General features: G+C 39.3%; 1 protein-coding gene across 1 annotated transcript in view; it reads right to left on the bottom strand.

The window, feature by feature from the left end:
- ss (spineless) overlaps nucleotides 1–27,031 on the bottom strand; it is a 69,661-nt gene that overhangs the window by 16,379 nt on the left and 26,251 nt on the right. The window contains exon 2 of the mRNA XM_069056610.1: nucleotides 15,940–16,130. Coding sequence (XP_068912711.1) covers nucleotides 15,940–16,130 — 191 coding nt within the window. The remainder of the gene's footprint in view (nucleotides 1–15,939; nucleotides 16,131–27,031) is intronic.

Genomic DNA, 27,031 nt, shown 5'->3' with positions numbered 1-27,031 from the left:
AAGCAAGCAATTTAAACATTTTGTTTTCTTCTAATCCTAGGAGAAACTTTTTCCTACTAAATGTTTTTGTAATTTGAGCGCTATAAAAACGTTACTCATTTCAAATCCTGGAAGAAGACAGATGAGTATACAGACCTGGTGCCGAAAGAGATAGTTAAAGAACATTCTAGAAGAAACTGTTTTGCACGTTCCTACTAAATACAGTTTCTTCTAATTCTAGAAGAAAGTGTTTTACCATCTTTGTATCAAATTTTTGTGTTAAGCGAGCAATTTAAACACTTTGCTTTCTTCTAATCCTAGAAGAAATCTTTGGCATCTTTCTACTAAATCTTTCTGATTACTGTTAAGGGAGCGGTTTGAAAACTTCCAAGAATACTAGATTGCGACAAAACCTTCTGACTTGCCTGACTGGAGGAGGACCCAGAAATCGCTCGACGCAGTATCGCTCTGGAAACATTAAAATTCGTTTTTCCAGGTGGCGGGGTTGATTTGGCGGAAACGGCCTCCTTAATCCCACCCCCATTAAATATTAACCCTATTAGCTAGTCCGAAAACGTCTTCCCTTCCAAACAGTATCGGTCTCAGTCGGTTCAGGGTGAACCCGCGGATCAATACCGACAAGGTGAGGTTTGTGTCGTTTCTCTTCCGAGGAAGACAACGGAACAACACAAGAGAACTGCACCGACCGCACTGATACCACTGCACTGTCAGACTTGATCGTTCCAACTTAAGACACGATAGGCAATATTTCACCATAATTGGAGTTCAAGCTTCGAAAGCGAAACGATGATTAATTTCGTTGAGCAGATGGTTGTCTCTTCTGAAAAATAAAAAAAATCTAGGGCTCGTTTGATTGAATGGCCACACGTGCGGTCGCGACCGAATTTATGACCACCTGCTAATCGCTCATAAAATACTAATGACCGTATTAAGATATTTAAATCGATACGGGTTTAGATTGTGCGAGGGTCGTAAAATGCGCATAAAAGAGGGAATCTTGCGAGATTAGCACAGGGATAAAAAAATATATAAGAAAAATATTTCAGAGTATTTATAAAAAAAACTAGCTTTTACCCGCGGCTTCGCCCGCAAATTTCAGAATTCATTCAAATACATTTTGCGAAATTGCTGCTTTTATAAACAACCAAATGTAACTATGACATCTGAACATATATATCATGCAAACGCGATTTCCAACTCGAAAAAACTTTTTTTGTGCTTAACAGGATTAAAAATGATAATAGGGGTTGCTTTTTGTGGGTGTTAAGCGGCGAAGGTGACGATATACTCAAAGGATGAAATAGGGGTGAAGCGGCGAAGGTGAGGGTATTTCCAACTCGAAAAAACTGTCTTTTTTTCTTAACAGGGTTGAAAATGGTAGTAGGGGTTGGTTTTTGTAAAATTAAAGTAGACAGTAATTTTCTTCTTGTTTTGAAGATCAAGTGTACAAAATTTCATCAAGATCGGAGTAAAACTGTAGATTTGCATACAAAATATACAAACAAACAGACATTCAGTTTTATATATATATACTCGTAGATTGTCGTAAAACTTATCCGAGCTGTTTTGGAAAGCCCAAAAAGAAATAAAATATCTTATACTGTTTTATATTGATCTGGCGTCACCTTAGACACTACCATTTTGTCTGGTACTAATAGTACCAGAAGCCTCAACACTGAAACTGATGTAACAAATTTTTTGCTCACTTCGACAGTACAGTAGCCAGACTCTCCACTCAGTCAGGACGAGAACCTACTTTTAATGAATTTAATTAAATTTGATTGAAGATCTTCTGCATTTTTTCACTTACATTTTTGTAAATTCTTCTCATTACTGTCGTTCGCTTCTTGGGAGCACACAAGAACCGCGTCCTCCACCGCCGCTCGCGTGTCAAGCCGCCATATTCTCGCCGAGTAACAAAAGACCTGACTGGGATTAGTACGTTTTAGAGTTGTGAGGGACACCACGACCTGGTGCGCACCCACACAGGTTGCAAACACCCCGAGATCCTTATCCTATCCTGCGAAAGAATCTGGACGCTCTGGTTCTAATTGCGCTACAGGGTTGTTTCTCTTACAATGTATCGATAAAAAAGCGTGATTTAACGGCGACGCAGACGAATTTTATGACTTCTGAGCTAGATTATAATTGAGACGTAGGTAAGGTACTCGAGGAATATAAATGAAATATTAGTGTTGCGGCCCATAAATAACAATTAGTTTGTAAAGTACTAAATTGGTACAATCCAGTTCTCGGCACCGGCGATCTCTTCATTAAACAGACTTTTTTAATTTATTAGAAGCAGTTTAATCATCTCAGTTGTGTTTACGATGTGACGTGTCAAAATATGTTGGGAATATTCATGGGGCGGCGGAGGGAGAGCGGGAGCGGTGGGGCGGCTGGGCAGAGACGAATGAGGAATTCCGGGCAAAATATAAATCTTTCACAATTCGCGCAGCAAAAGAATATATCGAAAATAATGTTGGCCCCAGAACGGTACCTTGTGGAGCGCCATTATGTAAAAGACGCGATTAAAAAATCTAAACTATGGAGTTACACAAGGAAGAATCGTTTTGAAAAGAATGTAAATTGTGTTTTTCTTGTAGCTGTCAATTTCTTTGTGATAGGAAATGTGGAAACCAGGTGTCGTCGCGGATAACAAACACGAGATAAGCGATCTGCGATGTAATAATTAAAAGATCTCGAGGATAGTCACCTGCTCCTGGTTTTTTGATTGGCAAATGTATAATGAACTTACTTTTTAATTATTAGTCAGTTGGCCAGCTTTGTTGGGAGCTTTTGGAAACGCCACTTTTCACTTTTCCAGTTAAAAAAAAATGTATTTGTATTTTTTTAGTTCTGCCTCTTTACGACCGATTTCGCGATAGCGCCGTCGCGTGTGACCACCTTAATGCCGCCCCCGAGCCGCGATCCTTCGAACAACAATCGAATCCATTTTCGTACTAGGATCAGGAGAGATATCACCTGAGTCCTGGGAAGGTGACTCAACGCCATTTCCGGTCGGGTGCCGCGATAGAGCCGAGTTTCCGCTATTACCCCGCTTGCAACCCCTGGCGGGTTGACCAACCGTCTCCTACCCTATCTGCGATCTCCGCTTTCCCAAAAAATTTATAACCGACTCATGCAAATACCAAGGTTTAATTAGGCTCGACGTACGCCGACTGCATAATTTCTCGTGTGGAGCTTATGGGGAGAAAGCTCATTCAGGTGGACGCGAGAAGTGAAGGGTTAATGCGGCGTTTAGGGGGCGTTTGCATAATTGACGCGGTTTCGAAAGAGGCGCCGAGCGTGGAGCTTTGGTCTTGGAAGCTCAATAAAATGAAAAAAGAAAATTCTGCGAATAATAAAAAGGTTTGGAGCAAAAGAGCTTTTCTCTGTAAAATCATTGCAGCAAAAGTGTACCAAGTGGATAAGTTTGAAGAAGTGGATGGGATCGCAAGGGTTGAATTTACAGGAGAAAATTATTTTATCAAAAAAAAACTGGAGTTACACAAGAATCAACATCAGACCCATTCTTATTTGAAATAAATCTACAAACTCTGTTAGGAATGATAGATATTTTAAATTTTGTAGCATTTTCAAGCTTTTTTAAAAGGTCTAAGAAGCTGCCTGTTGCAATTTTGCGTTGTTTCGTTTTCTGTGACTCACCCTGTATGTATTTTGGATAGGTAGAGGTATTGGATTCTCTCATGGGCTGTGAGCTTAGATATAGCGATAAATCAGTTTCGAAAGAGGCGCCGAGCGTGGAGCTTTGGTCTTGGAAGCTCAATAAAATGAAAAAAGAAAATTCTGCGAATAATAAAAAGGTTTGGAGCAAAAGAGCTTTTCTCTGTAAAATCATTGCAGCAAAAGTGTACCAAGTGGATAAGTTTGAAGAAGTGGATGGGATCGCAAGGGTTGAATTTACAGGAGAAAATTATTTTATCAAAAAAAAAACTGGAGTTACACAAGAATCTACATCAGACCCATTCTTATTTGAAATAAATCTACAAACTCTGTTAGGAATGATAGATATTTTAAATTTTGTAGCATTTTCAAGCTTTTTTAAAAGGTCTAAGAAGCTGTCTGTTGCAATTTTGCGTTGTTTCGTTTTCTGTGACTCACCCTGTATGTATTTTGTATAGGTAGAGGTATTGGATTCTCTCATGGGTTGTGACCTTAGATATAGCGATAAACCAGTGACGATGTTTTCCGATCGGTTTGCAGCTTCTGCTTGAGACCGTCATTTGCGGAAATATGACTCATAGCCCATGAGAAAATCCAAGACCTCTACATTTTACTGGAGTTACACAAAAATTAACATTAGTACTAATCTTATTCGGAATGATACAGTAGATGTAAATTTTGTGTTGTGATGATATTTAATTTTCTTTTAATCCAAAAAATCTAATGGTGCTATTCCTCCTCCATTGAGGACATTTCCTGTGGTGAAAATAAGTCTGCAAGAAATGTGTCAAGATTTCAGGTGGTTATTATTCGTCGCAACAAGACGGAGCGTGACCTCACATGACGGTAATACGTCCCATCCGGAATTGTTTGTTTCGGTTGGTTGGAACGTCAAGCTCTCGATTCATTCCACTTCTCGGATTAGCTCATAAATCCTGGCACAAGTGCAATGATACGTTAAGGCCATTAATAGGCCACAAAGCCGGACAATTACATTATAATAGGAGCCTGTGGCACTGGTATTGACCCTGACGCGTGCCAATTGTGTGTTTTCACTGTAGGGTCACCCGCTGGGTCTTTCCCGTCCCATCCATATGCTTTGTGGCCACCCCATGTTTACATTCTATATCCGTATATCACTACATTAGTTCGTCATTAATCCATGTCGCAAACATCCCTTCATTCATGTTGTACTAATATTTTATTAATGCGCCTGCTATTAATAGGGTTGCGTAACCGAAACACATGAATATTTCACTCGGGGGATCGCTACACCATTCAGACCGCCTGTTTTTTAATAAAAAAAAACAAGAATAGTTTGCAAATCGTACAAGAGGTAAATTTGACCTTGAATAGTCATACACCCTTGTGTTATGTTAGAGTCATCAGTTTTAAATCTGGATCTTGGGAATTATTATTCTTTTTGTCCAAAAATATCATAAATTTGGGTCCAAGTCCTTTTCTTTTTCAAAAATTGCTTGCCCAGTTTTTTTTTGTATGTTGGAGCCAAATTTCTACTTTGTTTTTAATCGTTATATTTGCGTGCGTCTCTTGCAGTCCTGTTCCAGGATCGCATTGGCGCCAAGCTCGCCAGGATAATTAGTGTAGTCATCCTAAATTCAGGATTAATTTCCTGCGGTAAACATCCAGCTGGGGTATTTTAATTGCAAAAGGATACGAATTCGTCCTGGTCGATCGATCCGCTGGTAAAAACTGTTCCGTGTTTTCCAATAATTAACTTAATAATATATAAGTTAAGGATTTATGAAGATCTGATCGAGTAATAAATTAAAAATATCTGTTATCCTTGTATGATGCGAGGCGGGCATTAATATCCAGACCGGAAGTTGTACGACGCAGTGCGAATCAGGGGCCGTTGATTGTATCAGGGGTTGTGTTTAATTTATGTCGGAGGAGAACCAGACGCGTTATTTACAACATCGTAATTTTTTATTGATACGTTTATGGGGCCATTTCGTAATTAGCTAGGGGCATTAAACATTTTCGACGACTTAGTTGCACAAATTGACGAAATGGTGGAAGGGGTGGATCGATGAGCTTTGAAAGCTTTAAAAAAAACGCGTAGGAGGAGAAAATTTACGAAAGAGGAGAAGGAAATGTTGGTTCGCCACGACAACGCACTTGTGCTTCTTTAATCCTGTGCAGATAAAGTGGATAGGTGGATGAGTCACCGGCCGCCGAGGCCTACCTGGAATGTCTCGACTCAATTTTTTATTTTACGTTGTTCCAGATTTGCTCCAATTTGCTCCATCGCACTCTGAGTGATTCTCAATACTTTTTTCAATCAGTCTGGTTCACCGCCCCCGAACAAAGCGCGACTTGTTGGTACCGACCGCCTCGGCGATTGCCTCTCGAAAGCCGCATCTAATCACATTTATATGAAACCCCGATCGGACCCTTTCCCAATCAATCCGTCCTACCACGTGCTGGGATTTATCCACATAATAACGCCGAAGGGGCCCCAACTTATTTAATTGGATACAGTTCCCTTTCACTTAATGCGCTTCGGAACGATTTACTCGGACATGTTTGTGGAAGATTGTGAGAACGTAATCTTCGCCCGAGGCCTCGAAACTAATTTACACCTCCTCAAAATGCCCTGACGATGATGACGCTTTCGAAACGCCGACGACTGTCTTCGCACTTGATGGGACTCCGGCGCCAAACTAATACACCATCGATGGGAAATCGCTCTACCATCGCCGCTTCGAATCCCACAATGCGGCTCCAATCGCCCAGATAAGGGACACAATGCCGCCGCCAACCTCCAACGAACCAAAAACCACCGCGCCAACAATAACTGTGCGAGTGCAAATTTTCGTCTCAAAGGGGCCAGTCTGGGAGTGCTGTTGTTTCAGATTTTGTGAAAATTTTCTGGCCAAGTCGGGGTTCCGGTTTTTGATGGGGGCGTCTCAAGGGGTCAGTCTGGGACCGCTGCTGTTTCAGATTTCGTGGAAGTTCTCTGTCCAAGTCGGGTTTCCGGTTTCGGTTCCACCCTCGCTGAAACTTATTTCAGGATTAGCGGGGAACCCTGACTAATAAACGGCCCTCGTCGACGAACAGTCGGAGATATATGGACATTGAAATAGAGAATGTACAGCCTCGAGGAAGCCGGGCGTGATGGGATAGAACAGCTGGACAGTTCCAGGTGAAAATAATGAAATCAACGAGCCGAAACAATGCACTCACCAGCCCCATGCATGTTATATTCGAATGTGCTTTTACCCCACATTCATTAGCCGGGGAGAGCTGAAAAATCTTGATCTGTCAAATGGGCGACGCTAATTGTCGGCTTGCTCGAATAGATTTTCCATTAGCGGCAGGTGAGGGCCGCTTCACATGATCACATCATCCGAATAAGACACGACGCGAAAATTTACTATCATTTGCATAAATTTGCCGGTAATGACAAGGTAGGGCCAGATCGATTGCGATTTGCCGAGCCGAGGTGTAGTCGCGAATACTGCAGGACCAAATGGGAATCCTTGAGGCATCGATTGCCGCCCTGAATAATTAAATGAGAACCAGAGTATACGCTACACTTTTTTATATTGATCGGAGCTGATGAGTGTTTGCTGTTTCATAAGTCATTTTCGTGTCTGCTCTTTCTGTTTACATATTTGTTTTATGCTTTTTTCAACGTAAACAAAAGATAACGAACACAGACAAAATAGACAGTTGGACACGGTCGCTTCTTAGATCTTACCACTAATACGGGTCTTTGATCTTGACAAAGAACAAATAGATCAATTTGGTCAAGAAATTACAGCAAAAGGACCAGATGTGTTTCCGGATCTAACACTCTTTGACTTTGTCTGGTAGTCTCATGCTGCAGTAGGGAGACTAAAGACTGCACAGTATAGACAAAGCGAAGAAGATAAAAAGAGAAATTACAAAAAATAGAAAATAATTTATGAGTTCAGTAAAGAGCAATTTTCTCTCGAAATACGTGACTGTTATTTAAAGGACTCACTTTATTTTTAGACAATGATGTTTTAAGCTTGGAACAAACCTGACAGGTCAGTCGTGTGTGCAAAATGGAAACCGACACTGAGTCAAAGAGCACATGTGACCTAAATCGATTTGCATAATTCCTGAGATACCAACATCCATTTCCTACGCAAGAGCCGCCTTTGCAACATGTCCGGTATAAAAGCCACCGCCTGGTGCAAATTAATCAGTTATCGAGGACCACTCAACGGAAACAGTAAGTTAATTCATCACACTCGTTGTTAACCTTTGCAGACATTATAATCAATCAACTTGACTTGTAGATGACTTGCATAATTCGACTCGTCGCTCTGCTCTTCGTTGTTGAATGTTGCGCCGGTGCTTTGAAGGTTCCGTTTTGGAGTGACAAGCGGATTCTTTGCGGAAGACTTTTGGAAAACGCGCAGTTTCTGGTGTGCAGGGGTGTACCACCCGCTTTCAAAAGGAGCAGTTTGGGGTGGAACGAGTGGGATGGTGAGAAGCTGCAGAAAGAAGAGCAAGTAGGGGCAATTGACAAAAAAGAGTATTTTGCCAAATGGAGAAAACACGAATGTTGTGACAAAGGTTGCACCAGTGGGGATCTCAAAAGTTATTGTTAATAACATTGGAAAGAATTGTGATAAATTAGTTTAAATAAAATCTTGCAAATCTATCAATTTTTTTTTAAATATGTACTTAATATTTTCCAGATTGGTGTCGTTTCATAACAAAGGGACTCTAGTGTAGCAGAAAATGTTTTAACTGTTATAGATTAGCTAACTAAGCCCTACGGGCTTTCGGATTGCTGATTCCTGATAACAATTCCAAAAAATAACATTTTTCTTTCTATCCCCAACACATTTCTTTTTCTATTCTTTCCTTCCTCTTCCAAATCTCTTTCATCCATCTTATCTCCCTTCCGTCTTCATTCAGTATTTCTCCCCCTCTCTCTCATTTTGCTACATCCATTCCGCATGTGCTCAATTGTCTTTCTCTCCTCATAGCACATTCTGCACCTTCTTTCCTCTCCTTCCATTCTCTATCTGTTTTCTCTCTCCTCGTTCCCACATCTAAATCTCGTCATCATTTTTCTTTCTCTTGCACTCTCTCTCCCCAGGTACTCCCGAATTTCCTCTGTCATACACCTCTGATACTTCCTCTGTTGTATTTTTTGATTCTTTCCCTTCTTTCTTGCTTGTCTGTGTCTTTGTCTCTTTCATTCAGCTCTACATTCATCCATCTTCCTTTTGCTCTTAATCTTTCCACATCTTCACTGACACTGGCAAGTTGAAAAAAAAAGAAAAGCTGTTTCAATTTGTTTTTTAAAAATTGTAAGAAGCACTTCAAATTTGTGTGAACCTTCGTTTACAAAACTGGATAATACTAGGAAATTAGTTTCCTATTTTTTCTCATAGGGCAAATAAGACTTTTGCTAAACTGGTTTTTGAAAATCTTTGGAATTAGAAGATGAAATAAAAAGATGGGAGTAAAGAGAGACAATTATAAAAAAATGAAAATAGTGGAAATAAAGGTAAGAAAACTAGTAAGACGTTTGAGAGAGAAATAAGAAAAAATAATTATATACAGTACATATGTCCAAAAAGTCTGGAAACACCCCAATAAAGTAGAAACGAATGATTTTCGAGAAAGCGCAAAAACAGGTAACTAGCGTTTTCAAAAAGCTTTCTGTTGATGATATCTGTTTGCTGTTTTTGATGACCTTGAAAGAGTTATGATGTCATAAGAGGTTTCTTTAAATGGCAACGTATTTTACTACCGTTTTTAATAGATCTTTTAATTGTTTACCCGACGGTCAAAAAAATTTTCAATTTATATACGAAATTTTCTGAAAAAACCTAATTTTTTTAATAACAATAACTTTTTCAAGGTCATCAAAAAGACCGAACAGACACTATCAGCAAAAAGCTTCTTTAAAATACTAATTGACCTGTCTTTAGATTTTTTTCAAAAATTATGCGTTACGTTTTCATCTGGGTGTTTCCAGACTTTTTGGACACACTGTATATAAAAGAAATAAAATTGTGGAATATTGATTAATGATAGCAGAGTAAAAGATATCATCAAGGAAAATAAAGACAGAAGGGACTTTTAAATATGTAATATGAAGTTTTTGAGAAAAATTAAAATTTTGAAAATAAAAAAATATTTTAATTTTTTTCCCCAAATACCAATAAAGTGGGAATAGTTCGTCAGTCACTTTATTTTTAATTGTGGAAAAAAAATCTGATGATAAAATCGATAATGTGAATAATTATGAGACGAAGCAATAAGAAAGAAAAGAAATGAAAATGTATATAAAGACAGATAATGCTAAGGAAACAGATGAGAAAACAACTGTCAAGAGAATAACAAAAATTACTATGGGTGACAGAACAGATTAAAAAAGACATTATAAAGATGTAAAACGAAAGAAATAAGGACGAAACAAGTTACTAAAATAATTTGAAAATTTATAAATGAAATTTTTTTTTTTTGAAAAATTTGAAATTTTCTTAAATTAATAACATAATTACATAACATTTTTGTTTTATAATACAAAAATTTCCGATAATATTGCGGAATCTGGAAAAGTGCCCCGAATGCTTGCAGCGTTTCCACGTTGAATGGCAAGGGAAATCCTCTCGAAAAGGAATTTCTTTGATTTTGAATCGCCTGATGAAATTAAATTTGAAAAGCAATTTTTTCAATTTTCCCGTTTTAAAGATTTAGAGAACTGGAATTAAGTCTTCTTTAATTTTTGTCGTGGTTAATTTCGCTTTATTCGTCGTGGTTTATTTAAAGGACTAATTTACTCCACTGATTATCCTTCGACTGCATCGTGCACAATGCACTCTAATGAAACTGATCAGCTGCGGCAAACGCGACAGATCACTCGTGTGTACAAAATTAAAACGGATACCAAAGAAAACATCTGACCTACACCCATTAGCATAATTTTTGAGATAGCAACACGTAGGAGCCGCCTTCGCAAGGATGTCCGGTATAAAAGCCACCAGTCCTGGTGCAAATTAATCAGTTACGGAAGATCTCTCGAACAGTAAGTTAATCCATCACTGTGATTGTTAACTTTTTAGACATAATCAATCAATCCTTGTAGATGACTTGCGTTACACGACTCATCGGCTTGCTCTTCATTCTTGATGTTTGCGCCGGCGGCGTTGTCTCCATTTGGGACGAGGAGCGCAAATTCTGCGGCTCAGATTTCGAAAACGCAAGGCATTTGGCGTGTTACGGCGTCAACTCTCCTTTCAAGAAGAGTCACTTCGACCAGTACGAAGAGAAAGATAATGCAAGGGAAGAAGAACTGGTGGAGAGATCGATGGAGGAGGGACTGTACGTCTACGCAAAGAGGAATGCAGTAAAAGAGTGCTGCAGAAGCAAGTGTACGCGGAGACATATTAAGAAATTCTACTGTTAATTAGCAGAAGCGGCAAATAAAATCCAGGTCGAAAAATTTTAACAAAGAGAGAGAAAGCTACATTTTATTTCCTTTCCAAAATCGCAACAAATACTTGTTATTGTTGTAGATTATATCTGTCATCAAGAGTAGAAGTAAGTTTTTTTGTGCTAAGCCTGGAGATTGGAGACCGAGACGCAGTTGAGGTCCGCAACTGGGCGAAGCACAAAAAGACTCACTTCTACTTGGTGTATATTTAATTGTGCTGAAGAGTTCTGTTGGAGAAGTGGGAAAGAACAAGAACTAAACTTTTCGCCTAAAAAATCGAATTCTTTTATTTGCGGGTGGCAACCGTGGCGACAGGATATGTTTCATTATACGTTCGGGAGTCAAAATGGAACGTAATTACAACGTTTCCATCGTGTAACAGTACCGCAAAACGACAAAGGCCCCAAAATTTCTGTAACCGACTGCAGGATCGCACTTCCTGCTTTTCGCGGTTCGATTAATCGGGTGGCGGCGATTTTTCGACAAATTTTTTATCGATGGCATAAATCAGCGCCTTATCTCGATCGGCGTTGGCTACCTGCTACAAGGGAAAAAAGGATTGCACCAGCATTAATTCAGTAGCACACAATCTGCGTCGGTAGTTCAGCGCCTTGCCTTTTCCTATCTCGGCACAGCATCTCGCAGGAATTGTGTATTATATTTCAGCGTGGCTTCGACGGAGAGAAAAAAGAGGAGTTGCGTGTGGCGACGACTGTGATATTGGGTTTCGCACAAAAGGAAAAAGCGAAATTGACGTTTTAATTTTATGGAGGGGAAATTCGACGCAGTTTTTGGCTAGTCTAAAAGCGGAGGAAATTTCGCAAGCAGAAAGTAGAATCTAGACAGTTTCGGGTAAAAAAAGGTGATGTCATTTCTGACAACTGTTATATTTCTTCAATTGTCAATCAGAATTTATTTGTACAATTATCCCCCTTTCCAAACTTCACAATTTCCATGTAACTACAGTTTTCTCAATTTGATTGTAGGTCGTGAAATTTTACGACTTACAACAAAATTGAGAATACTGTAGATTTTTTCTTGCTCTGCTGAATTTTGAAAAAAAAAATCGAAAAGTGTAACACGTTCTTCGATTCAATTGACGTTGCTATGCGGTGAATAAAAGCACGAACTCTTTGCTCAAAAAAAGCTGTCGACAGTATTGGCACCACACGAAACAAATATCCCCAAAGAGCTTTGTTCCTTTCATTTCCAATTAAGTCCATTTTATTCTAATTACTGCCGGCTTTTATGATAATCGCCCAGTTGGGACATTTGAAAAATACGCTAATTATACAAAATATGACAACCATCTGACATATGGTGAAAAAAACATCCCAGACTTACTCATAAGCCGGTAGGGTCGCGACGCTAAAAGCTCGTAAAATTACTTTTATTGTAATATTTTTCCATTACGATAATTAGGTTAGGTGCGGTTTTAATTAATGCGGTGTATTTTCGCCGTTGACATTTCTAACCTCTGTGCAGTCGCACCAACACAACAACAAACAAAACCCCGACGAAAATAATACAGGAAGGAGTCGCGTGTCCGATCGCAAAATTGTCAGCTATTACGACGTTTATCGAAATTATTAATTTATAAACAGTGACGACACAGTATAGTATTTTGGGTTGGGTGGTGAAAAAAAGTGTTAAGTGCATTTATGCGCCCGGGATAAACCACGGCGGGGAACACGCGAGAAGTCCATTAGGACCAACTCTCAACTGTTCCAATCATATTACTTGACCTATTACACAGACAATAATGATAGATCTGTCATTTTTATTGCATAAGGACGAGAAGACGGAAAACAGACACCGGTGGTCAAGTTGGCAACAGCGGGAAATAAACAATGTAGCAATTAAATTATTAAATTTGTTAAAAAGGGAAAGTACGATATTTGTGAAACATCAAAAACTTGTTACATAAAAACGTAATAATAGATCTGACATGTTTATATGGTTCGGTTCGCCTGGTTGCATAAGCGGTCACGGACCGAGGACTGAACACTGAAAACTTTATGTTGGCAGCGCGGGTAGCGAGTTTTGGGGTGAAATAAAAGTTACTAAATTCTAATTAGACAAGCGGGACGTCTGCCGCCCCACACCACCGCCCCAGATGTTAATCTCCATACACACCCCCAACTCGGGCGAAATTTACTGTGGATACCGTGTCAAGAAACTCTCCTTCGATCACCCTTATCTAATCGGTGAGCGCGCGGGTGGTAATTTGGCCTGGCGGGGAAAACGCCAAAAATAATTAGGGTTGTCTCTGGGAGATAAACGAGCTGGCCCCGAACTGAGAGCCGCCCCTGACGGACAGCTGCGCCGCCGTCAGTTGGCCGATTATACGCAGTCAGTTCGCCCCCCTTTTTTACTCTAACTACCACCGCGTCCGCTTCCAAGTAAATGATATACGTGTAATTAGCTAATTAGGGTTTGCGGGCCGCATGGGCGCAACGACAAAAATGCTTGCATACGTAATTATCCCGTTATCTGGAGGCTCACCTGGAACTTGGACACCACCGACCTGAGGCGAGGTTTCAGGCGCGAATTTGGGGTTCTTGGCGCTAGCGCCAATCAAAAAATTAACACCTGGATACGTAACGGAGTAAATTTACATGCACGGAGTGAGTATATTCCCGGAGAACGGAAATATTCTACAATATTCTCAAATTTATGAGAACAAATGTATTGAAGTTGTTTTCGTTTTTTTTTTTATCTTGCACATATTCTGAACCATTTTCAGAATATTCTCAGAGCAAATGTGAGAAAGTATACGATTATAAGATTAATAGAATTAAATGAAATAACATACAGACGGTTTCAAATTAATTTGAAAGTTGTATATCAGAGTTAAATGAGTATATTCCTTAGAACGGAAAATGTTCTGACAGTATACAGTTTAGTCAATAATGAGAATATTCTAGATCTATTTTGTATTATCACTTGAAAAATCAACTCTATGACCTTTCTTATTCTTTGGAATTTAATATGAAAATATTCCGAAATATGTGAGAATATTCTGTAATGTGTGAGAATATTCTATAACATGTGAGAATATCCTGTGAATATTCTCCAGTTTACAATATATTGTATATTCTGTTTCGTATTCTATATTTTATTTAAAAGTAATCCAAAACAATATTCTCCAAAATATTCTCTATACCTTCTATTTAGCTACTGCTTATTTTTCTAAGAAAAATACCGTCAAATATGATTATTTTTATTCTTTATAGTACTACATAGGCTACGATCCGCATAAGTACTCGCCCATTTATTTGAAATAAGCTAAACCAAATGCAGTGCACATAACAGACGTAAAAATGCCGTGAATGTATAATTATCCTGTTATCTGACAGTCCAGCTGGACTTGACCACCGTTCACTACACTCTTGGGGCTACGTTTGCGGCGAATTTGGGCGTTCTTGTGTTAGCATAAATCAAAAAGTTAGCACTTGGATCCACCGCAACGTGAAATTTATGTCAGAGGCATGAATAATTAATTTAACTAGGAGAGGTGGGTGTGGACAAGGATTGCGCGAAGTTATCCTTTTTAATCCACCGTTGTGTTACAAACAAAAGTGCTACACACTCTTTTACTTCTGCAACGTTACAATAAAAAAATACTTAGTTCTAAATTCAATGAGTGAGTACTTCTTTTGAGTACTGTGAATACAAGCAAGTTTTTTAAGATGATGGACACACCAAAACGACTTTATAATAGTGGTACTAAACAGTACTCTCTGGTGAGCTGGCTTTGACATTGTTTCTTGGGTTCAGACAACACTTCAGTCTTGTTGTTTCATCTGGGGTCTCTTCTCTTGATATATCTTTGGTAGTACCGAAATTTTAAAAACTGATAGTAGAAATTTGGAAAATTATTCTTTATTTAATGATTGACCAGTAGTCTGTGTTATGATGGATCCACCAAAACGATTTTATAATAGTGGTACCAAACAGTACTAACGTCACTTCTTGGTGAGTTGTGGTCTAGCTACGACATTGTTTCTTGGGTGTTAGACAACACTTTAGTCTTGTTAATTTATCTGAAATCTCTTCTCTTAATATATCTTTGGTAGTACCGAAATTTCAAAAACTGATAGTACCTGACCAAATGAAGAAATTTCGAAAATTATTCTTTATTTAATGATTGACTAGTAGTCTGTGTTATGATGGATACATCAAAACGACTTTATAATAGTGGTACCAAACAGTACTAACGTCACTTCTTGGTGAGTTATGACATTGTTTCTTGAGTGTCAGACAACACTTTAGTCTTGTTAATTTATCTGAAATCTCTTCTCTTAATATATCTTTGGTAGTACCGAAATTTCAAAAACTGATAGTACCTGACCAAATGAAGAAATTTCAAAAATTATTCTTTATTTAATGATTGACTAGTAGTCTGTGTTATGATGGATACATCAAAACGACTTTATAATAGTGGTACCAAACAGTACTAACGTCACTTCTTGGTGAGTTACGACATTGTTTCTTGGGTGTCAGACAACACTTTAGTCTTGCTAATTTATCTGAAATCTCTTCTCTTAATATATCTTTGGTAGTACCGAAATTTTAAAAACTGATAGTACCTGACCAAATGAAGAAATTTCGAAAATTGTTCTTTATTAATGTTTGATTAGTAGTCTGCGACATTTAAAAATTGTAAATTTCCTTTCTCCTTATGTCCTTTGGTTTTGTTAAATTTTAGCACAAGCACAACAAAAACAAAACCGTTCTCACTGATCACACAACCGCTCCGCCAGCGACTTCCACCCAAAAAAGACAATAAATACCTTGAAAGTAGCTCTTGGTGCGTAGATAGCTTACGGAAAGCCTCAGTATCGAGAGCCGGTCCAGCTTGGAGAGGATGTTTTGCTCGAAAGGGAGAAGACTCGCGAGCGTGTCCAGTTCGGCATTTAGCCGCTCTCGATGGCGCTTGCTGGGATTGCTCTTGGTCACACCGTCTTTGGGCGTCGGCTTCAAACTAAACAGAAACACAACAGTCAGTTCCTTCCTTCGTAAAAACAGAACCGCCGTAATCGCTTCCAGGAACGACATATGCGGACAAATTGTCAACAATTGCTCATTGTACACGAGGAAAATGCCGGGGGCAAGGGGGCGCCTGCAATTAGCCTCACAATGGTGGATCCGAACTTGATGACTGTTATTAAAAGACGGGACGAAAACGGTTTGCTCGCTGCGACTCCTGGCGACGGTCTTCAGCCAACAGTTTTACGAATTTTTTGTCAGCTCTCTAGGACCAAAGATTATAGGTTTTCGTGTGAAAAAATACTCTTGCGTGTTCACATCTAATACACTTTGTTGTTGACATTTTTTAAAAGTTGGGGTTTTACATCATTGACAATTGCAAAGAAAATCTTCTACAGTAACAAAATTAATATTCTTGAAGAATAAGAGTTTTTGGGTTCTTTTATACCAATCCCATTTGCCGTCGCCATATTGAAATAAACATTAGAGGTATTGGATTTTCTCATGGACTGTGACCTTGGAAATATCTGCGCGATAAGCCAGTGAAAAATGTGTAAATGAAAACTGAAAACGTCGACTACTTTACAGGGACGAGAGAGGCGACACTAACGTAACGAACGACGATGTTTTCCGGTCGGTTGGTAGCGCCTACGATATGACTCACAGCCCATGAGAAAATCCAACACCTATACCAAGCTTGCTATAAGTGAGGAAATTTTTCAATAGATATTTTTGTCTGTTTTAAAGAATTTTTCGGTGAACCCTTTCAAGCCTTTCCAGGACGAATTGTTCAAATTGCCGATCCTGGATGGGCGTAAAGAGGAGCAATTGTGTGCTGGGTGGATAGCTCCGTGTGAGGGCTCAATTAGTGAGACGAACCAAGAATGACAAATGATGTTTACCGAGCATCAATTGGAGCAACAATGAAGAAATTTTCAGAGGCCATTAATTTTCCTCGGCGCGTTAATAAAACTACCGGTGCCAATAGTTTTGTTGTTCTTACTAGTATTAATTGATTTTCTATATAATGGACTTCCATAATTAATTTCCAAGTACCTACTTTGTCCGCAGCCGTAGATAAAGGCTAGCGTAATTAATGGACGTCCACAATAACATAAATTACAATTAACATTCAGAATTAAATTATTCCATTATTGCGCTGGATCATAAATAAGCTTCCAAGATGACCCACTAGTTGGAAGCATTGATGAATTGAGATTTCGTACAGCGATTTATGACACATGGAAAAAACGATAAAATCTCGAGTACCATTTTATTATCCATTAATTTCCACTGGAGATGAATATCGTTAAAATTAATAACCTCGAGACATCATAATCTCCGAAAGCTTAACAAACAGTAAAAAATTCACCCCTCCATTGTGCAATTAATTTTATTGCTCAAGTTTTGTAGAAAAGCTCTTCATGAGTCGAGATTCTAATTTATTTATTAGAATTTACGCATTAATAATTCTCTGGGAAGTAAAATATGTGGTGACAAATGGTCGGAATAAATTAACAATAAATAACTAGTAAATAAATCATAAATCGAGGACCGAAGTAGATTCTTTTGTTGACTTTCGGAACTTGACGCTATTAATCAGTTTCTTTGGCGGGAAATAATAATATCGCTTTTGAAATTCATATTTTAATCAGAGATTCATATCTGGCCGGTTGGAATCGATTTATCGCATTATTTTCTATCATAAACGCCAGCTTAAGCTTCGTAAATCAGTTGATTCTGATTTACACTAAGTGTCATAAAATGGTACAAGTGTTGAAACGTAAGTGTGTTGGATTTATCTGCAGGAGAGTGAAAGTGAGAGCGTTGGAGCAAGATGCAAGTAATTTTAAAAATACGAAGAAAATAGTTATGTATATTAGAGTACGGTAGGGGTATTTTACAGCGCAAAAACTAGGTTTGAGGCACGAGGCAAAGCCGAGTACCTGATTAGTTGGAGCGCCTAAATTTGATCCAATTTCTCACTTTCGTTGTAGTAATATTTCATGGTCTGCATCTGACTCTCTGAACCGTTAGCTTTTAGTGGCTTTCAAGCACAAGTGAAACAATTAGACTCTTGAAAGTAAAATTCGGAGGTGCGATAAATTAGGAGAACTAAAGTGTCGCCTTGAGCCATCACCATTACCTTTAAATTTACTAATAATCATTTTGTCCGAAAATTTATTACCATCGCCGGTTCTCACAGCTTTTTAACAGTAAATCCAGCCGTAAAACAGAGACGTGTTAATTAAACAGCGCGACCTTGACCATAAAATTTTGATTGTTTGAAATCTGGACAAATTGAGGGCCATTAGTTGGCAGAACCGCGACCCCTTCACTGTCGCGCTATTAAATATTCACAATCGTTTAATTCGAAGCCCATTTCGTATAATTAAACGACAACACGCGCACCATGAGAAAATATCGGACGTGATAGCTACGCTTTCTTTTTTTTCACCCATCAGACATGTCGTCGGGTGATGGATAAATTATTATTCAAAAACTGAAATATTCACAATTTAATTACAAGCTGTCCGGACGATTAATTACATAATAATGTATTCAAATTGTAGGCCGCTTTCGTCGACAATCCAAGAAAAACCCCGTTAAATAAAAATGGGAAATTACCCCCGTGGAGGTGGCCAACCCGCAACCGTCACCATTAACGCTCCGCAGGTCAGGGTCCGGTCATTAACCAAAAAAAAAACACATTAGATTCCGGAATTCATCAACTCCAAATCGCTCCAACTGCTCCACTAGACGTTTTTTTTTCTCTTTCCAGCCACAACAGCTCACGACCTCTCGCATCCCATGAATATTTATTAATAAATAATTATACGGTTCCTGGTATTATCAATTATATAGAAATTAAGAGTCATGCACAATTTTCTATCGATCAGAGGTGATGGTCCAGGATCCCGGAACGCTGCGGGATCGGGGTGGTCCGGAGGCTAATGTCGTTTTTTCAGGAGATTCCGGCTCTGGGTTAGACGACTAACCCAGATACTCCCACAGAAGATGTGTAATTTGTGCGTCGGTTTGGGAGAGAAAGGCTTCATTAGCGCGGAAAAAAGTCGGGGATCAAATTACCGGGCGGGAGATGGTGGATATACACGGTGGCTCATCAAAGTTGGTACGTTTGTTGTCTTGCACATTTATTTTTATCTTATTTCTATTCTCTTCTTTTCTCTGTCTCTTCTCTGTCTCTTCTATCTCTTCTCTGTCTTTTCTCTGTCTCTTCTCTTTCGCATCTCCTTCTATTTCCTTTCTCTTCCTTTTTTCTTTCTGCCCCTTTACCTCCTATATCTTTTCAGTTTTTAGATTCTTTACAAATTAAATCTCGACCCATGATATCCCACACATATTCTATCGAACTTAAATCCGAAGAACGAGCTGGTCAAGGAAGAATTTCTACCTCTGCTTGTTGCAGAAAGGTCTTACTAATTTGTGCGATATGGGTCTTGCTGGAAAACTACTCCAGAGTGTTCGTTTATCAAAGGTAACAGAATGGGTCTTAAGATCTCATCGATGGGCATTTATTCTGCCTCTGATAAAGACCAAGTGGATCTGTACAAAATCGGGATTCGTCACTGAACATGACTTGAGCCGTTTCATTGACCGACTCTTGCCTCTCTTGACACCACTGAGTCTTTTGTCCTCACTTGTTTCAAGCCTCGGCTGCGCCTCAGCCCCGGACGAAAAAGATGCACTTTTTGGCCTTGATACACAAATAACCATTTTCCATGATCATTGAATTTCAGTGGTCTTTGCTCACTGAAAATAGTGAGCAAAGATGGCAATTGAATCACTAGTGAGGAAAAAATATTTTCTCACTAGTGAGGAAAAAATATTTTCTCACTAGCGAGGAAAAAATTTTTTCTCACTAGTGAGCAAAGTGCAACGTTTTGCGAGTTTGTCGATAGAAAATCGATTCGAAATTCCGTATTTTTTTTCTGATGAAAACCGACCGTCAGTCGATTTTTTCAAAATTTCTCTTCACTTTTGCATCGGTTCTCCTTTGCATCTTGTCGAAACATGTCGCTCTTAATTCTTCCCCCGCCCACCGCCGACCTCGCCTTCGTCGGCGATCAGTTCTGCATCCTCGCCTCGCATTTACATAACACCCTGTATTCAGGACATTTACATAGATCACATGGGCTGCAATCAGCGGAGCCAACGGCTGGGAGCCGCTAATAGCGGCCCGTACAGCCTGTCATTACAAAAGAGTTAGGATGAACTTTTAAAAATGTCTGAACAAGGCCCCAAATTTCTTTATAATTTGTTCTTCTCGTAATTTCGGATCGGTTTCTTAATGATGGATGATTTTTTTAATGCTAGATTTCCCCGGCCGGCCTCTCCGATTTTGCATATTTTTCAAAGTCTAATTTCGAAATAATCACAGCGTTTCCACTTGTGCCCAGAACTGGGTTAATCTGCCTGGCCCCCAGCTCGCGCACATCTATCACGACAAAATGCGTAAATTAATCACGGTAACGTTACGCCCGCAGCACTCGAAAAACTTCGAAAGTACCAAATCTCGTCGACATTATTAACGAAAATCGACGTTTTTTCCGAGTTTTTTTCCCAGATAAACGTACAAAATTCATTCTCAGTGTCTAATGAGTGGTTCGGGTTTCTCTACAGTTATAATTAAAGGGAATGACAAGCGGACTAGCGGCTTGTGTATGTTTTATTGCAACTTTTTCCCATTCACGAGCTGAAATTAACCCACCGTATAATTATCCTGCTATGTAACTCCGTAAAATACGCGATCGCCGCAGACATTAAAACAATATGATGACGATGTTCCGTTGCAGGAATCGTGAAAAAACTCGACGATGTGTCGGCCAATCGATAAAATGTCGTTATCCTCGCTCGAACCCTAAAAAAATAAATTAACATAGCCGATCGGCAATAAATCGGAATTAATTCCAGATAATAAGTTTAGATTCGATCAAAACGTGCTGCCATCGACGATAATGAGATTGTCTTCGAATTGAATTCCTTCTATTTTACATATAAGCGGCCGTCGATGACTTAATCGGCGAGATTAATTTTATATTCAAACGGCTTTGCCTCCGTTTAGAACACTAAACGGTTGCTAGAATGTAAGTAGATTGCCCAAAACATCGAGGACCACTTAAACAGATAAGATGGACATTTCTCTACTCGACAACTTTCTTCGCGCCGGGATGGACATTGTTATCGTGGGACAGCTGCTCCTTTGAATTATTTTTCCAAAATTCGACGATCTAATCTTATCGTGGTCGGATGGTTGGTGATGTTTTCGGAAATTTGAATTGCATATTAATTGGTCACCAACACAGATAATCAATTTTAAACTGAAAGTTGAGATGGATTACTGAATTGAATTGACCTAAAAACACCCACGAGGAGAGAAGAATGACCAAAAAAAAATGTCAAGACAATCACAATTGTTACATTTTGTTGATCTAAAAAAAACAAGGAAAAACGTGGATATTCAAAGATTGTAGAAGTCATTCTGTGGTTTTAAATACAGAATACACATTGTTCACAGCTGTTAAAAACAGATGAATGGATACTTCGAATATTATATTTTTCAAAAAAAAGTGGCACCTCTTCATAACGATTACAATGTTAGCGGTTTCGAGGAATAATGAGTTATTCTGTGAAGCGCCCAGGCCTACCTGGAATGTTCGAGAGCGGAAAAAAATACCAATTAGATTTTGAATTAAACGCAAATGTACATTTTAACTCTGAAAATAATTTTTATTTATGACCTAGCTACTTGTGCTGTCGTAAATTTAGGTGACAATAAGAACTGTCAAAGCAAAGCTGTAAATAAGAGCCTAAGAGGCTTCAAAACGGTCGGCTATTAGTGAATGATCCTTTTGTTGGCAAATTATACCATTTTCCTATAAATCGCGCGTCTGGTTTGTGTTTAAATAAAAAAGCGAATTATTTAGCCAACTAAGTGAAAATTTGTAATTGTGACACCAAGGTTTGATGCGCTAACAGGTACAGATTCATTTGGTGTAAACATTTTATTGGTAAATTAACAGTTAATATCAGAAAAGTAACAAAACTGTTACGGCCAACAAAATTTTTTTAAAAATTTCTCAAATATTCCTTATCAATAGAATTAGAAGTCGCGATTTTTCGCCTCCGCGTAATCGATGCCCCACCCGGTATAATAAAAAAAATCACATATTTTATACTTTTCAACAAATGTGAATTTTTGTACCTGAGTGATAAGAATGAAGCTCTATTTCATCGATAGAATAAGTGGATCTCTAGAGCTATAGCCAAAGCCAAAGAGTCAGAGCAATTTAATTTAATTCAATGAAACTAAACCAAAAGTTTACAAAATTTTGCTGAAAAACTTTCAATTTGATTCTTTGGCAAATATGCTTTATTTGTAGCACAAGTAAAAATTTTGAAAACAAGCTAAAAGTGAAAAAAAAGAGAAACTGTAAAGACTTACTAGATCTTTTTTCTATTTAATTTATAAAAAAAGAAAAGATAAAGAGTGATAAGTGATAAGTAAGTAAAAGGTGTTTAATATGTACCACAAGAATTTTCCATTAAACTTAACTCTGATATCTTCCACATCTTCCAAATATCTTTCCAAATTCTTTCTTTCCTCCAAAAACAAATTTCGTACATCTTTTCTTCTGACCAAGGCCACAGCGATCTAGATTCATTATTGTGATGATAAAATACTCAAGAATGAGTAATGGCAGATAGAGAGAAAGTTTGGAGCTTAGCGTTTGTGGCAAAGAGTGAAAGAGAAATGAAAGAAAGGATGAAGAACCTGGAAAAGTATGTGAGGTTGTGAGGAAGAAAAAGCTGGAAGTGAATGTTGATGGTGTTCAATAAAAGAAAGAGGAAGAGTGAAGAGAATGAGTGGAACTGGGAAAGAAGGAAAATAGAACAAGTAAAAGAGTTCAAATACTTGGGTGGCACATTCCAGAGAGATAGTGAGGAAAGGAAATAAGTGTTTGGGGAATAGCAAAGAGAAAGTGGCGAGGTCAGGAGAATGATGGTGTTTCAAAGCATGATAGAGATATAAATATATTGATGTACGGGGTAGAGATCTGGGGATGGAAGGAACAGGAAGAGGTAGAGAAAGTGCAAGAAAAATATTTGAAAAAGGTGCTAGGAGTGGACAGAGAAACGCCAGGTTACCTAGTGAGGGAAGAGTGCAAGAGCAATAGGCTGATAGAGTGAAAGCGCGAAAAAGAGCGACAAAGTTTGAAGACAAAATGGTAAGCTTGAGAGAAAAGAAAAAGAACACGGAGAAGAAGGAGAAAGAGAAATACCATCAGAAAAAGGAGTATGCCAGTGAAGAAGTGGAAAGATTAAGAACAAAAGGAAGATGGATGAAGATAGAGCTGAGTGAAAGGGACAAAGACACAGACAAACAAGAAAGAAGGGAAAGAATCCAGATGCAACAGGAAGTATGGAAAGTGTATGACAGAGGAAATTCCGGAGTACCTGGGGAGAGAGAGTGCAAGAGAAAGAAAAATGATGGCGAGATTGAGATGTGGGAACGAGAAGAGAGAAAACAGATATTGAATGGAAGGAGAAGGAAGAAGGTGGAAAATGTGCTATGTATGAGGAGAGAGAGAGAGAGAGAATTGAGCACATGCGGAATGGATGTAGCGAAATGAGAGAGAGGGAGAGAAAGGAACGGGGAGAAATACTGAATGAAGGCGGAAGGGAGATAAGGTGGATGTAAGAGGAGGGAGAGGATAGAAAAAGAAAGAGGCGGGGGATAGGAAGAAAAAATGTACATTTTTGGAATTGTATTTTTATGTTTGTAATCAGGAATCCGAAAGCCCCAAGGGCAAATAATGCATGGTTACTCAAGAATGAATTACATTAAAATGCAAAAAATAAAAATTATTTTTGTAATCGTTGAAGTGAAGAATGACGTAATAAATTACTACGAATAGGGTGGGAAATATAGGAAAATCCCAGTGAAACACAGCGGTTATTTCTAAGAACTGGAGGAAATTTTCATGGGAAATAAGCATTCATCGTGGATTATTTATAGCGTCACTTCTTACTGATTTATTTTTGTTGTGTGGTGACATCATTTTAACTGGAAAAACGGTGTTCAGAAAAGAAATTGCAATTCTCATTTTCTCTTTACTCTTAGCAGTAAATAGTCTGAATCAATACAGTTGAATAAAGATGAAAAGCTGCTGGCGGATTGCTTGGTTTCACACTATGAAAAGTGCTGAGATGTCATGAAGCCATAAAAATTTCTGCTCATTTTCTTCACAGAAGACAAAATTAGAGAATCGTAATAAAGCTTATCAAATGAGTTTTTGTATCGTCGCTCTGATGATGACAGCTTCGTTTGGAAACCTGCTTCAGTCTCTCCAAAGCTTCCACGTTTAGATAAAATTTGTTTCGTTTTAAAAATACTCCTTCAGCTTTGATGACAAATTCACATTGTCTCCTGTTCCACGAGTTCCTTCCTCAATTACCTTACCCTCCAAAACAAATACCATCTTACACACGTGTCGATCGCGTTTTTCCCACGGAAGTTCATCCAGACTCAAATCAGGAGTGTAGAAAGGCCACAGCATGTTTTGTTCAAGCAAGAGTGTGGCTTTGTAAAGCTTTATGGTACCAGTTTAATCTACTGTTACTGCAATTCTTGTAATTCCCAGAACCCGAAAGGACACTTTGTTCCAAAGCCCGAACTGTTATCGCATTCCCACTCGCTCCACGCACTCCCGCCTCCATTAACCCAGAGAGTCTAAACTCTTGTCCTCGGTATTTTATTACCCCGAGCCCTCTCCCAGAGCAAAAAACAATCAGTGTGTTTTATTATCGGAGCGAAACTGATGTATCTGCTGGTGTGTGAGACTATTAGCATATTGAGTGTCGGACTTGGCCCCGGACTCGCTCGTTAATGGCCTTATAGGTGATGTCTTCATCCGCGGCTACCGGTTCGGTAGCTATCTCAAACATCGAATACCTCTTCACCTGGTGATGTCTCGTGTAGGATGTGTACCGCTGTCCAGAAACACTGCTACTCTTGCATATCTGGACGGTATCGCGGCCGCTCAAAACGATATTTATTGCGGACGGCGGCGCAGACGTTCAAGACCCGATTAACAGCCGCACAAATTGCCGCCGCCGCCATTAGCATCCAATCCGGCGGCATCGTCTCCCGAATTAGAACGCCCAATGGGAGTTATGTAATTTATTGATTCGGGACGGGTATCGATTCGAGCTTCAGGAATGGAGCGAAATCTACAGCGATCAGAAGAGGGCGACGAGCGGAGCCTTGCGGGGCACCACCTCGATTCTTTGCGATAAATCACCAAAAACGAGCACCTCCGCGTTCGTGGCCGATCGCGAGGTGTTAAATTTTAATTTCTCGTTTCGTGTTGAGGGGCGGCGCATGTATATGGAATGAGCGACAGGGAATGTGGCGTGCGACGCCCCGGCCTCCGGCCTGCTCGTCTCAATGAAATCTTCACACACTATAAAGCACGGTGCATGTCTTGCTGCACTCACGCAGCCACGTGCATTTGTTTACACGATCCTCCACGACCCGGCTACCTACTTTCGCCCCCGGGAACAGCAGAGGGTCGCGAGTGGCTCCTCGCGGGACACGCTCGGCCGCCGCCGTAAACTTTTTAATTGGGGATTTTTTAAAGTCTAATAATTCGAGCCACACCACTTAATTGTCCACATTTATATAATGAGAGAGTCGAGAATTATGTCCGCTTCATCTGTAATGACAGTTTTACAAGCAGCTAACTAGTTAATTATACACGTATAAAGCTCGCGGTGCCAGCTTGGTGCCCCCCAAAAAATTCCTGGTCAAAAGCGTCAAGTCAACTCCATTTGGAGTGTAATTAGCGCGCTGTCGTAAATATGCATGAGCTAATGAAAGTTAGGAAATCGACCCGTTCTGGTATCGATTGGAGCTTGCAAGTTCACTTGGTGGTCGTAAATCGCATTTGCATGGATCGATCGCGTTTCCGCCCCAATTTATCCACGTTTCTATTAATAACCGAGCTTTGACTCCCATTCGTCGATCCAGTTGGCACAGAACGAGTTGCAGTGGGCTGACTATCAACCGTCGTGGGTTCGATTTATGGCCAGGACTGTAGATAATAAGGCGTATATCCAAAAAGAATGCTGGCCGCTCAGTAATGGCTTTTTAAGTGAAATCAGGAATTCTAATCTGTCATATTATCTGTGGAGTGTATCGGTCCGCAGCACCGGTACCAACGGTAGCTGATGAATGGTCGAATGGTACCACTATTTATTACCAGGTACTACCTGTATGGGCGCGAACGCTGACGCGCGCGCTATTAAACGATCCAAAGATCGATAATCACTGTTATTGAGAGGAGCTGATTGATTTTTACGGCGTGATCATAGAAACTATCTTTATGTTTGCCCATATCGACAAACCTGTCCTATTAATGGTAATTGGGCCATTTGTACTACATAAAACGTTTATTATGTCATAAATCAAAGTTTTTGAAGCGACCGCTACAAACGAGACTTGTCCGCTTGTAGAATGCTCAGAAGAGAGAAGAATTTGCATCTTGCGGATTTGAACAAAGACATGAATTCTCTCTCTCTAGGTACTGTACTAGATGGGAAAAGGTCATCCTGATCAAGAACCGACACGGGTTTAATTGTCACAAGAGAACCTTTACAGCCTGAGAAAGTACTGATAATATCGGAGGAAATAATTTTACTTTGACTAAAAATGTCAAGTGAGTACTAGAAATATCATCCTGATCAAAGATATAGATGTCTGTAACTGAATCATTTTTGAGAAACCAAAAGTATGAAGCTTTCGTGCGCGAGAGCAACTGAGCTTTTGGAGTAAAAAACGACGCTGCAGTACCTTGGTACTCCGATTTTTGA

This window comes from Tenebrio molitor, chromosome 8, assembly GCF_963966145.1.
Source record: "Tenebrio molitor chromosome 8, icTenMoli1.1, whole genome shotgun sequence".
Classification (NCBI taxonomy): Eukaryota; Metazoa; Arthropoda; class Insecta; order Coleoptera; family Tenebrionidae; genus Tenebrio; species Tenebrio molitor.
Note: the sequence above shows the minus strand (reverse complement) of the source record. Positions and strands in the feature narration are given on the sequence as shown.